Source organism: Chiloscyllium punctatum, chromosome 1 (genome assembly GCF_047496795.1).
Source record: "Chiloscyllium punctatum isolate Juve2018m chromosome 1, sChiPun1.3, whole genome shotgun sequence".
NCBI classification, from domain to species: Eukaryota; Metazoa; Chordata; class Chondrichthyes; order Orectolobiformes; family Hemiscylliidae; genus Chiloscyllium; species Chiloscyllium punctatum.
This window is the reverse complement of record NC_092739.1, coordinates 66,691,386-66,706,283: the sequence shown is the minus strand read 5'-3', so window position 1 is coordinate 66,706,283 and position 14,898 is coordinate 66,691,386. Positions and strand designations below refer to the sequence as shown.

Genomic DNA, 14,898 nt, shown 5'->3' with positions numbered 1-14,898 from the left:
CTGGGACAACACTACCATTATAGGGCAAGCCAAACAGAGAACAGGCAGGGAATTCCTAGAGGCATGGCACTCATCCACAGACTCTATCAACAAACACATCGACCTGGACCCAATATACCGGCCACTGCAGTGGACAGCTCGAACTGACAACCGGAAGCGGCAGAGACAGGCCACTATAAATGCCGGAGGAAACAGCACAGAAGCGCTTCACAGGAGGCTCCCAAGCACTGAGGATGTCACCTAGACAGGGGACGAAACGTTTGCAAGACAAATTCCCAGCTCGGCGAACAGAACCACAACAACGAGCACCCGAGCTACAAATCTTCTACCAAACTTTGAATTAGTTCTCCCTCTTGACATTCTTTCCCTCTTGCTAAAATCAATTACTTGACCGGGAGGATAAAGTAGTTGAAATAAAACAAAGTTGTCCAAATTGGTTGGAAAACTGATTGCTTTTAAGTCCTTTCCAGTGTTCTATGACTTGTGTGACTTACCAAGGCCATGTCTATGTGTAGACATAGGAGGCATTACACTCCAGGTTTTATTCCTTGGATTGTAGCACTCTACTGTATTTAATGTCTTCAATCCATCTCTACCACCCACAACATAAAGTTTGTCATCTAGCACTGCCACACCAAACTGAAGTCGTCTCCCATTCATATTTGCTACATGTGTCCATGTATTGGAACGTAGATCATATTTTTCAATGCTTGTGGCACCTGTAAAACAACAAATTGAATACATCTAAATCAATACACAAAAAATTGAAAACAGAGAGAAAAAGAATTAATGTTTTGTGTCTGGTATGATTCTTCTTCACAACTGGTCAATTCTGAAGGGTCAAGCTAGATTCAAAATATCAACTCTGTTTCTCTACAGGTGTCGCAGACTTGATGAGTTTCTTCAGCATTCTCGGTGGTGTTTCAGTGTTCTATATGTACATTTCCTACATGGTTTAATGTAATATATCTCTTTTCCAAATTGAAAAGATAACCTTTGCAGGTCCTTTATCAGAACTCAGATCTGTGAAGCTAGTAATCAGTAACAGAGGTCTACAGCACGGCAAAAACCTTTCAGCTCATCAAATCAGCGCCAGTAAACACAACCAATTAGCCATTCTAATCCCATTTCCAGAACTTGGCTATAGCCATTTTTGTCTTGGCATCGCAAGTGTAAATGTAAATAAATTTTAGATGTTATGAGCATTCCTGCCACTACCATGCTTACAGGCAGTGAGTTACAGATGCCCATCATGATGAAAATATTTTCTTCTCATCCCTCTAAGCCTCCTGCCTCTTACTTTAAATCTTGTGGCATCTTTCTGTGCATTGAGAAATTAAATATTCCTTCTAGTTTAACAAACAGAAGTGGATAAATATATTGTTTAACCACAAGTCTTTGCAGTTTAACTAATATCGCCAAACTGTTTACTTCAAATTTCATTATTTTATTATGCTGATGGTTTTTGGTAGAAAATAGACATAAATCCAACAAAAGTGCTACAAGTTGGCTACTTTCAGTGACGTTTTGTTCATTTTGAAGTATTAGCTCAGTACCTGCTGAAATTGCTACCCACTATTAGGACACACCTTATTGCAGACTGATAAAGTAGTGCAAACTGCTTTGTTGCTAAATGGCACTACTGTTTTCTCCTACAGTAAATCTTGCATTCTTCAAAAATGGGACATTGAAGAATAGAACTAGCTTCTCATTTCTGGCATCAACTGCAGGCAATGAGCAGTTCCAGGTCAAATATAGTACATTTTAACTGTACATCAAAAAAAATCCTTTAAACAGCCCAAATGAAAGATATACCATCGTTCAAGGTTTTGCAGTTGCTAAATTGAGGCTTCTGATTGCTTACTGTACAGCTCCATTCCTATGTTTTGATAGACCAAAGTACATAAGATATAGGAGCAGAAGTAACCATTTGGTCCATTGTGTTTGCTCCACCATTCAATGAGATCATGGCTGATCTGATAATCCTCAACTCCACTTTCACGTCTTTGCCCTGTAATGCTTGATTTCCTTACTGCTTAAAAATCTGTCCATTTCAGCCTTGAATATACTTAGTGAACCAGACTTGACAGATCTCTGCAGTAAAGAATTCCACTGATTCACTTTCCTTTGAGAGATACAAATTTTTTCCTCTTCTCAGTAGTAAATGGGTAGTCCCTTACTTTGAGGAATATGCCCTCTGGTCTAAGATCCTCCCAGCAGGAAACAAAACCTCTCTGCACTTGCCCTGTTAAGCCCCTTAAGAACCTAAAATGTTTTAATGAAGTCACCTGTTACTCTTCTAATATCCAATTAATACACACCCAACATTCTCAACTTCTCATTAGAAAATCCTTCTAAACCTGGAACCATTCTTGTGAACCTTCTCTGGACTTCCTCCAATGCCAGTATGTCTTTCTTTAATAAGGGGCCAAACCTATTCACAGCATTCAAGTTGTGGTCTGACAAGTGCCTTGCATAATAGATTTAGCAAGACCTCCCACCTTTCAAATTTCAGCTACTTAGAAATAAAGGCCAATATTCCATTTACCTTTCCTATTACCCGCTGAACCAGAGTGCATATGTTTTTCTTTTGTGATTCGTGTACTGAGTGGGTTCAGCTTACACTAAAGTAATATTTATGGCTCAATACTTAGGTACAGTAAATATTTGAGGGATAAGGTGATTGGTAGCATATGGTGCTGTAATCAGCAGCACTTCTCTCAGATGCATCCCAATATTGGACAGGATATTGAACATCTATATAAGATTTACAATTTTATCTTAAGTCAAGTTTATTTAATACTCAATACCTTTTGTTGCATCCATTCCTCCTACTGCAAACAGCACACCTACTGTAGACTTCCTAGGTTTAGTCCGAGGACTCTGCAGCATGTTTCGTCGCTCTGGTAGCAGGTGATATTTCATTGCTTCCATGATAAGTTTTTGGCATTCAATATCATCTCTAAATAGCATATTGTTCTCCATATCTGCAAGAAACTACCAGGACCAATTCAAATTCAACAAACTTCAGGTGTGACCTAAAACACATGCAAACTTTTAACTTAAACTGTAAGGTAAATAATTTTACGTTGTTTCAAAACAATTTCTTAGTTTCAGCAAAATCTAGATACAACAAAGTTAAATATTTTTAGAATATTGTCAATAACCAAATAAGTCTTCTTTAATCTTTGCAATAATAAATTACAGTCAGAAGCTGAAAGCAGAGTTATTCTTTGTAACTATGATTAAACTATTTTGCAACACAATTAAAATAAAGCTGAAGTTCAGTTTAAGGACATGCAGCTTTTACTTTCTCAATTTTAATTAAAATCTTTAATGAATAGCTGACATTGACATTGGCCAGTGGACCATTACTGAAGCTTCAAGCAGCCAATGAACCAGATCATTGCATATAGTCTGTTGCCGAAAGCACAATGTTGGACATGTCTACTAAAAAACAAAATGAAAATGAAAGGAAACTTTTAAGCTGCATTTGAAATCTGCCTTACAGATCGAAAGAATGTGATGGATGATTGTTGTCACTTCTCATCCTGGGTGTAATAAATCAAATATATAGAGTGATCTAGCACTATGGATTTCCAGTATGTGCTTCCAAATGTTACTTTAAACATCACATGTCAAAAGAGATGAAAATTTAACCCAATTCTATTAGGAAAACAGATTCTCAGCTCTCGAGTTACAGCAAGATTTGGAGGGCATGAAACTATCAACTTTGTCTCCTAATCATTCTTGCAGATGAATGATCAAAAGCATAAAAAATGTTCAGTTTTGCCAATTCTCCTATGGAAAATGCACTCTTCACATGCAAAGTAAAAATAGCTTGTTGATGGATGAAATAATGCATTTTTGCTTTGTACTGGAACACACTTATGTCCATCTTAAGAGATCACTTGTGTGAAATAATAAAGGATAAAGTTTTAAAGGACTCTCCAGATGTCTGCTTAAGACGATGAAGAAAATACATGGTCATTTTAAACTTGTTTACAACACATAAGGGGACAGCTGAGAATCAAGCTCAAAACAGCTAGCAAGAAAGGGAAGCAAAAGAAAATAGAGCACGGGCTGTGATGCTTGTCAGAAAAGGAGGTAAACAATCAGCAGATGATTCACAAGAGAGATACAGTACACTGAACAGTGAACATTTAGAATAGCCCTGGGGCTATTACACTTAAATAGAGAAACTAGCAACCAGAGTACACTTGAAGGGGAATGATGTCTTTGTACCCAGTTCCATGGCAACTGGGAAATTTAAATTCAATTAATTCAGAAAAGCAGGAATGAATAAATGGTGGTATCTATAATGGTGATCATGAAACTACTGGACTATTGTCAAAACTCATCTGGTTTATTACTGCCTTTGAGGAGGAGGTCCTGGTGTTGGACTGGGGTGGACAAAATTAAAAATCACAACACCAGGTTATAGGCCAACAGGTCTATTTGGAAGCACGAGCTTTCGGAGTGTTGTGCCTTCATCCAGTCTGACCTTTATATAACTCCAGACCCATTGTAATTTTCTTGATTCTTAACTGATTTTTGTATTGGCCTAGAAAACTATTCTGTTGTATCAAAATGCTATTAAAAACTGAAGAATAAAACTTGATCCTCAATCATTATGCTTTGTTTCTTTTAAATCTTTTTCATGGTATGTGGGTATCTCTGGCAAGACACAGAATTATTGCTGAGCTTATATGTCCTTGAACTGAGTGGCAAAGTGCAAAGAAATGGCTGCAGTTTTATCCTACTAAGTGGAGTACATTGTGAGTTGTAAGCAACGTCACTTTTCACTGAAACAGTAACAGAAAAAGCAGACACCACAGAGCTGATAAGTAACTAGGGAAACAATTGCTTCACATTGATACAAATATCTCAGCCAATCAAAATATCAACAGTCACAGGTAAGATGCCAGAAGACTGGAGGATGGCTAATGTGGTGCCATGTTTAAGAAAGGTGGTAAGGACAAGCCATGGAACTATAGACCAGTGAGTCTGATGTTGGTGGTGGGCATGTTGGTGGTGGGCAAGTTGTTGGAGGGAATCCTGAGGGACAGGATGTACACGTATTTGAAAAGGCAAGGACTGATTAGGGATAGGCTACATGGCTTTGTACATAGGAAATCATGTCTTAGGAACTAGATTGAGTTTTTTTTAAGAAGTAACAAAGAGGATTGATGAGGGCAGAGTGGTAGATGTGATCTATATGGACTTCAGTAAGGCATTTGAAAAGGTTCACCATGGGAGACTGATTAGCAAAGGTTAGATCTCATGGAATACAGGGAGAACTAGCCATTTGGATGCAGAACTGGCTCAAAGGTAGAAGACAGAGGGTAGTGGTGGAGGGTTGTTTTTCAGACTGGAAGCCTGTGATCAGTGGATTCCTGAAGAAGGGCTTATGCCCGAAACGTCAATTCTCCTTCTCCTTTGATGCTGCCTGAACTGCTGCGCTTTTCCAGCAACACATTTTTAACCAGTGAAGTGCCACAAGGATTGGTACTTGGTCCACTACTTTTTGTTATTTATTGAAGTGATATGGATGTGAACATAGGAGGTACAGTCAGTAAGTTTGCAGATGAAACCAAAATTGGAGGTGTAGTGGACAGTGAAAAAAGGGGGAGCTGTGGGGGAGTCTGAATAGTCTGGGACGGTTTTCCTTGGAGCGCTGGAGGCTGAGGAATGACCTTATAGAGGTTTATAAAATCATGAGGGGCATGGAAAAGTCAAATAGACAAAGTATTTTCCCTGGTGTGGGGGAGTCCAGAACTAGAGGGCATAGGTTTAGGGTGAGAGAGGAAAGACTTAAAATAGACCTAAAGTACAACGTTTTCACGCAGAGGGTGGTACGTATATGGAATGAGCTGCCAGAGGACGTGGTGGAGGTTGATATGACTGCAACATTTAAAAGGGCATTTGGATGGGTATATGAATAGGAAGGGTTTAGAGGAATATGGGCTGGGTGCTGGCAAGTGGGACTAGGTTAGGTTGGGATTTCTGGTCAGCATGGATGAGTTGGACCAAAGGGTCTGTTTCCATGCTGTACATCTCTATGACTCTAAGAGGCCATGGGCTTGAGTGTGGCCAGTGCAGCTGAAAAATACGTAGCCTGCAAAGAGGATCTCTCCGCTGTGTGAAGATACCAGAATGTCTCCAGTAACAGCTAAATAGCTTCCATTCACATTTTAAATCTCCTGTTAATGGAGGGTTAAAATGCCCTCAACAATAATGAAAAGACAAATTCTAAACCAATGAATGAAAGAAAGCAAACAACCTTGTGAAAAACATTAAAATTCATTAAAAGAAACTTAGCTCCTATCAGACCTGTGCTACTGACCTGTCTTGTCTGTCAGTACCTTCCAAATCTGTGACTTCTTTCACACAAAAGGACAAAACAAACATGCATTACCAGCTATAAGTTCTGCAAATCACACTGTTCTTACTTTGAAGTATATTCCTTCAATATGACTGGACCAAAGTCATGAAATTCCTTCTTAAATACCACATGGAAGACTGCAGAAGTTTAGGATGGTGATTCACTACCACATTTGCAAGATCAATTAGGGAACCAATGCTGGTCTTGCCAATGATAGCCACATCCCATGAACGAATGAAATCATCCAAGAATTCTTATATTGGGACTTTTCCAGAATCTAGAGAATTGGAAAATTACCTTGGTAATATCTTTATTTAAAAAGAGAAGCAGACAAGAAAATAGGCCAGATTGCTTAACATCTGTTGTTGGGAAAATGTTGGAGTACAGTATTAAGGATGTTTAAAGGTTGTAAGAGCAGAGCATTTAGAAATACATAAAATGGTCAAGCAGAGTCAGCATGACTTCAAAGGGAAACACAACTGACAAATGTATTAGAATACTTTAAGGAGGCAATCTTGACCATGCAGATGCTATATTAAAAAAAATGGATGAATGGATACCATGCAACCATAGCCAGACAAGAATGCCCCCTCCCATTTGGGGAACACTTCAGCGGTCAAGGACATTCAGCCGCCGATCTTCAGGCAAGCATCCCCCAAGGTGGACTTTGAGAAACACAATGCAGAATTGCTGAGCAGAAACTGATAGCCAAGTTCTGTACCCATGAAGACGGCTACAAACCTGATCTTGGATTCATGTTGCACCACCACTCTGTTGTGTATCTGTAAAATCTTCCTTACTGTCCTGTTTTGACACCATCACCTTGATAAATTGTTATGATCTCACTACCTTAATTAGTTTGTACAGTTTTGCATTACTTATTACTTTGGTTAGACGCTTGGCATGCAAATCTTACACGTATCATGTTATTCCAGTAATTTAGTTCGAGTCCAACACCACCTTATTTTTAATAGTTTGTAATTATCTCTCTGCCTCATTTAATTGGATTATAGGTCATCCTTTCACTAGTTATTCAGCTGTTGACACTTTACATTCACTGTCTGATACTCTTGGTCATCTGAAGAGACTTATTATTTGACACTCCGCTCACATCGGTTGTATGATCTTTTCATCTCTTTGCCCTTGGTCTCTCTTCTTATAAATTCTGTGTTCTGTGTGTTTTCCTCTCACCTCACCTAACGAAGGGATTATGCTCCAAAAGCTTGTGATTTCAAATAAACCCATTGGGACTATAACCTAGTGTCGTGTGATTTCTGACTTTGTCCACTCCAATCCAACACCAGCACTTCCACATCATAACTAATAGAAGACAGACAGTATGGATAAGGGGAACATTTTCAGGATGGCAACCTGTAACTAATGGTGTGCCACACAGGGATCAGTGCTGGGGGCCCCAATTACTTACAATGTACATTAATGACTTGGATGAACAAAGTTAATGACTGTAGGCAAGTTTGCAAATGACAAAATAGGTGGCAAGTGTTGAAGACGGCAGAAAGAGTGTACAGAGGTATGCATACAGACAGGTTAATCCATTGGGCAAAAACTTGGCAGATGGAAAGTTATATGGGAAAATGTCAGGTATGCACTTTGGCAGGAAGAATAATGAAGCTGATTATTAGTTAACTAAAGGACAACTGCATAAAGCTGCAGCACAGAGGGATTTGAGAGTCCACATACATGAATTCTAACAGAACTAGACAGAATAAACACAGCAAGGATGCTTCAAATAACTGGGGAGTCCGGAACCATGAGTCACAGACTGAGGATATGGGGAAGGCCATTTAGGACTGAGTTGAGGAGAAACTTCTTCACCCACGGAGTGGCGAGCCTGTGGAATTCTCTGCCACTGAAAAAGCAGTTGAGGCCAAAACATTTAATGTTTACAAAAAGGAGATATAGTTCCCAGAACTAAAGGGATCAAAGAGTATGGGGAAAAGCAGGAACAGAGTACTGAGAGTTGGATGATTGCAATATCATATGAATGGCAGAGCAGGCTCAAAGGGTTGAATAGCACACTACTTTTTCTATGTTCTATGTTCCTACATTTCTCAAAAAGCTGGTATACAAGTTCAGCAGGTAAGAGAAAGGCAAATGGAATGTTGCCCTGTATTTCTAAAAGAGTGGAATATAAAAGAGTAGGGAAGTCTTGCTAAAATCATGCAAGACACTAGTCAAACTACATACTGCTGGAATACTGAGAACAATTTTAGGTCCCTTACCTAATGAAAGACATACTGCCATTGCAGACAGTTCAGAGACTATTCACTGATGTTGGGTATAGAGAGACTGTCTGATGAGGAAAGGGTAAGTAGGTTGGGCCTGTATTCATTAGAATGTAGAAGAATGAGAGACTCTTGATAGATTCTTTCCCCTCATGGGAGAGTCTAGACCAGAGGGCATATTCTTTGAACAAGGGATCATTTTTCAAGTCAGATGAGGAAAAAATTATTTTTTCAGATGGTAATGAATTTGTGGAACTCTTTACTGCCCAGGGCTGTAGAAGCTGGGACTTACATACATTCAAGGATACAATTCATTTCAACAGTCAGTGAAATCAGGATCAGTGTAAAACTTTTCACTCGGTTTGCCAATTTCCTGATGTTGGGTTGGTTTAAAATCACTCCTATTATTTCACTAAGTGAGCGGCAAACTTATGGGTTAGGTTACTGAGGGAACATAGAGGCTTGATTTATTTAATCAATGCAAATAAGACATCTTCCTTTTGTAAAGAAAGGTTTGATTACAGTACATGTGTAAGTTGTGACAAAATACATTCGAAGTGCAGAATGTTTAAAATGTATTTAGAAGGACTTTGAACCGACAGTTCCTAAAGATTTCCACATCTGAAAGTTTTCTTTCCTCAGGCCTCGGTACTTGCAAACTAGTTAGTAGGCATTTGATCACATGGCTATCAGAAAGATATTAAATGACCTAGATGGAGTTGATGTCCTTTTTGCCTAGCAAATCTTATGCTCCTCAAAGAAAACAAAAGTGGCATAAACAAGTGGAAGCGGGATGATCTTGAATCAAATAAATTTGATAGTAAAGGTAAAATATTTCACTATTTGTCACAGAAAAGACAGAAAAGTGAGTTTCATTAATTTAACGTTCTTCCCTCCGGCACAAAACAGAAGTAATTTTAAAATTTGTTTCTTTTCCCTTACAAAATCTAGACGCTGGTCTGTTTTCCACAAACCATATTTGTGAAGTCTAATTGGAAAATGACCCCGGTACGTTCTTTAGGGTTAAAGCTAATAAAGGTTTATTCGCGCATTCAAAATCCATGGAAATGCCTTTCAATGCACATTTATACACACAAGCATACAGAGAATAAAGGAAATAAAAAAGCAGTTGCTATCATAAATTAATTCAAAGGCAAAGATATCAGCACTTCATTCACATAATTTTGAATCTACTAAGTTAACATCCAGTCAAGTTTTGCATTTGGCTGGTCTGGCAGAATTCCTTTGAGTAGTTTAGATGAAGGTGGACTGTAGTTGGAGATGCAGCAATATTGTAGGGAATCTAATCTAATCATATAATTCAAGGTTGGGAACTTTTTTAGTGAAAGACATAACTCTATCTAGAAGTAAGACTTAGAGAGGTCAGGAGGCAGGCTGTAGCTAAGCTTGGAGCTGGTATGTTGTTGGACTGTAGCCATGGAAAAATCAGATCGAGGAACGAGGTCATATCTACAAAATTATCTTTTTAAAAGCCAGTTGTTTTAGTTGTGTGAATTGGGGCTGCTGACTGAATTATTTAGTTAACAAGCCAGCTTTGATGAATCTGGTGAAAAACTATTTTGTCATAACAGATAACTGCAGGGTCATAGTGCAATCTCAGACATAAGCAGCTTCAATAGCTCCTCCTTAGTTCAGAACTGGTTGGCATAGGTATCACATCTTCAGTTCCTTTCTGTGGCTTGACTAAAATGTCTACGAAAAGCAAGGAGTGTGATATTTCTGGAGGATAAGGCAAGCTTTTGTTGATCTACTTTACTGAAATGTGGTCAACTGGCATCATGTGACATATTGGAGCCTATAATAAATTAGTTTGTTTTATGCAATTTGACTACCCAAACTGTTTTTGATTGCACTTTGCTGTAGCAATTTCAGAAAAAATATAACAATAGATATAGGATAGATAGATATTGGGCGGCACGGTGGCTCAGTGGTTAGTACTGCTGCCTCACAGCACCAGGGTTCAATTCCAGCCTCAGGTGACTGTCTGTGCACAGTTTGCACATTCACCCAGTGTCAGTTTGGGTTTCCTCCCACAGTCCAACGATATGCAGGTTAGGTGAATTGGCCATACTCAATTGCCCATAGAGTTTAGAGGTGTGTGGGTTAGATGCATTAGTTAGAGGAAATGTAGGGGATTGGGTCTGGGTGAGTTACCCTTTGGAGGATAGATGTGGATTTGTTGGGCCAAATGGCCTGTTTCTACACTCTAGGGATTCTATGATCTGTAGGATGCAAGAATAAACTGATTAGCCCAGGCACCTTTAACCCAATAAATTTCCTGTACATATGCCAATATTTATCTTTACAATTAAATCGATTTCAAGCTGCAGATTAATGATCCTACTTTTTTGCTTGACGCGGAGTATAAAGGCACAGAGATAAAGTACAAAATATAACATATGTGAAAAGTTTTGAATGATGTCATGACATCCTATGTTAAGTTTTTCAATGGCACATGATTTTCACAAGCTTGTCATGGATGTAAAGTTATCGGATAAAGACAGAAGTACTTTAATTCTATGCTATAGACTGGCATCCAGATTTTGTTTCTCTATAGTAGTACATGGCAAGGGTGAAACATCCTTTACCGTAGATAAAATAATTGAAAAATTGATAGGGAGTGGATTTGTGGCACCAGCACGTTTCTAACTGAAAAAAAAAGGGAAATTTGCTCATGTTGAGTTTAGAGGTACAAAGATTGCCATTGTGATTGTGAATATCAGAGCACACACCACCAAGTGGTAACAGTGATCACAGATCACAAGGACATTAATCGAATGGAAGCCCTCCCTGTTGATGAATTCTGCAGTGTTGAGGTACAAGATTTTCAGTGTCACATGTATACAGTCAATGGAATGCCGCACATGGGGGGACCTAGTGAGGTTGCAAATCCGACTGCCTGGCTTGTAGCACTGATCTCATCTTGGGGAATGAAATGATCCAGTGCAACCTCACAAATGGCATTGGTCACTGTCCTAATCTATTTGTGGTGCACAACAGAGATATCCCACACAGCTCACCCATCACTCTCTAGAAGGAACATAGGCTGTCACCTTCTCAATCCCTGGGAGAGAACAGCATTCCATTCCAGTATAACTCAGTCACCATGCCCCGGAACATATGGAGCCGAAGCCAAAACTATGCCTCACCCATGGCCAGGAAATGGAGAAGGAGTCAAAAAACATTGGGCCTTCCACACATCCAGGGAGGTGCTGGGTGCTCCTCATCCCAAGGCCTGCTGCTGCTGCAGTTCCTGGGTTTGCTGTTGGCTGTGCACATCCTGTATCCACCTTCACCTTCTTAGGTAAGCGACCACACAGGCAGGGTCGAAAAGTGTGGCACTGGAAAAAGCACAGCAGGTCAGGCAGCATCCGAGGAGAAGGAGAGTCGATATTTCAGGCATAAGCCCTTCATCAGTAATGCAGAGGGGGAAGGAGACAGAAAAATACTTGGGTGGTGGGCGTGGGCCTGGGGCAGGGAAGCTAAGTGGCATGGCAATACGTGGATGCAGATGAGAGGTGATTGTGATAGGTTGGTGGAGAGGGAAGAGTAGACCCAACATCCCACCAGGGTAGAGCCCAGCATGTTCACTGGAAATGACCTAAACTAGGGATACAAGCAGCAAAAGAGGTTCTTAGATCTCAGAACTTTTGGTGGTGGCATACCCTGTAGGTAAGACTTGAGCACAATCCTCAATCGCATGGCATATTCCAGCACTCTGATAACAGGGAACATGTCTCCATCATCCAGCCACCTTAATGTTCAGAATGGACAGCAATTTAAAGGAGCTCCACTGACAGTGACCACATGCCTCAAAAGGGACTGCCTGCATTGATCCGAGACCCTTATCTCAGAGCCACAATAAGATCAACATTAACCCTTCTGCTTCTCAGTGCATTCAATACAGACCATAAATACACTTGCACATCAGATGATAAAATGATGGTGTACAGCTCCCACACCCTCGAAAGTTGCAAGGGTTTTCTGTAATGCTATTGCTGCTAACCTCAACATCATTGAGATGCCTATGTTCAAGATGCAAACACCAACTTCACGACGCAAATCGCCTTTGCCCAGCATCCAACTCCTGTGCATCTTCACTCTGTATGCATAGTAAATGAGTGATGAAATAATTGTAGTTTACGTAAAAAAAACATTTGCACACCTCAGCTACATTTATTTGTTCCTTCAATGTCCGGCAAATGTGGATCCCATGCTTTCGCCCATCAAACTGGCAGTGAATCTCCCCATCTTGGGCATTGTCCCAAGCATCTTCTAGTCATATTTCATGCCTAGAGAACCAAAGGTAATGACAGGAAATGCAGTCCACAGTGAACAATGTCAGCATTGCACCCTGTGTGATTGACAGATAGCCCAACTATCTCCCCTTTTACATCACACTATCCTGACAGCCCATTTCAACTCATTCCACCCCCTCCCTCTATAGAGACCACCACATTGAACATCATGGACAACTATTCTTGCCCCCTGAACCCCAGCATTAGACTTTATGATGTACACTCTTTCACTCTGTATTCCGTCTGTTGAGGGAAAAGTGGTGGTCACTGTCAGTAACCCCATTCCTGTAGCTTACCATGCCATCGGATGCTTTTCTATGCATACTCAATTTACCTTGAGATTCCACCAGTCCCCACTTGACTCCCGACCCCTTTTGGCAGTGATCTCACTGCTGACCTTACAAGTCCCTCCATCGTGAGCAGCTGAAGTGGACGACTGACTACAGCCAAAACTCTCGACTGTGTGCAGAGTCTGACCGGTACCAGGATCCCTGACCAGTGGCCCCTTTATTGAACTTAGAACTCGCCCACATTCATTTCCAACATGGCCAGTTGGTTGAATAAATGTACAGTATGTTTGCCATGCAGACAGTTGGCAAATGCTGCAGGTGTAAAGACTGAGGTTTTGATGTGCTAAGCAGCAATACCAATAGCATCTGACTCTGCCCGAAGCACAAATATGCTAACAGGCATGACATGGCCAGGCAATACAAGGCATGGATCCTGTGAACTTACAGGTGGACATTAAATGACAGTGCGTGACAACAGCCAGTGAATAGCTCTGAGATGAAGCTGAGTCCACCAGCTTGGTGCCTGCCCCTACATGCAGAATTTCCTTGTTGCAGCCTTTCAATGTTTGTCCCAGTAATATGGGCCTTTGCTTCCTAAGAGGCCTGCCAGTGTGTCGGAGAGGCACCAGAATGGTCATGATGGTTGGCAAATGCTGGATGTTAATGTCTGTAGACGAGAGTGCATGTGGCTGATGCACATGGATTGTGCCAAGATGTAGTTTAGTCCGAGCAGACACAAAGGTCTTTTGGAGCAAGTGACAAACTGAATTTGAGTTCTCCAGAAACAGAGTGCTAAAGAAGCTTCATAACAGCTTAAAATGGTAACTTCATGCCTCTCTGCAGATGCTGCCAGATCTGTGGAGTTTCTTCAGCATTGTGTCTCTTTTAGATTTTTAGTATCTGCTGTATTTTGCTTTAATTTGCCAGGTAATCGCTCTGATTTTCAGGTCGAGTTTGCTCGGCATTTAGCATTTTTGGCACATTTGGTAAAACAGCAAGTTGAATATTAATGAGGTGAGTTGGCCTGTTAGCCAAGTGTTTAACAATCAATTACCCCCTTAATTGGCTACTCACCACACCGCAAATCAAATGCATAAAAGATGGAGTGAGATGCTCCTGACATCATGATAGGCCTTACTGGACTTCTCATCTGATTCTGCCACAAATCTTGTCATAGTGCACATTGGCCTGAGTCTTTATTAAACTATTTCACATGCATTGCCAAACTGCTACTTGTCTTGGTGATTGCTTTTAAATGGCTTTGTTTCATATTTAACCTCCTGAAATATGCAATAGTTTGAGCCAAAAGCTGTGGCTTCTGTTTGTAATGGTGCTGATTATTGTCACATTTAGGAAACCCAGAGATTGATTTTGGAATAAATGCAGCTAGCTGACTTAAAGTCTGCATTTAGAGCTTTAATTACCTGCTAAACTGTCAATTTGGAGTTTAACAATAACTCACCTGTCACGTCATTCACACTTCAAGCCCAGGATGCCTTGTTTTTGTCATGCATCAGCAGAAAGGATTTTCTGAAAATTTCAGTAGCTGGATCCAATCTGTTTATGAGTTGAATTTTTTCCACTGAGCATCTGTGCACTCATGGATCATACTACAAGACTAGATATAGTGTCCCAAATCTCTAGGTTAGATAGGGCTG

General features: G+C 40.3%; 1 protein-coding gene across 8 annotated transcripts in view; it reads right to left on the bottom strand.

The window, feature by feature from the left end:
* LOC140474277 (kelch-like protein 5) overlaps positions 1–14,898 on the bottom strand; it is a 150,093-nt gene that overhangs the window by 34,464 nt on the left and 100,731 nt on the right. For all 8 annotated transcript variants that reach the window (XM_072567700.1, XM_072567728.1, XM_072567713.1 and 5 more), the window contains 2 exons: positions 2,811–2,997; positions 495–719 (listed from right to left, as the gene is read on the bottom strand). In XM_072567700.1, the coding sequence (XP_072423801.1) occupies positions 495–719; positions 2,811–2,997 (412 nt within the window). The remainder of the gene's footprint in view (positions 1–494; positions 720–2,810; positions 2,998–14,898) is intronic.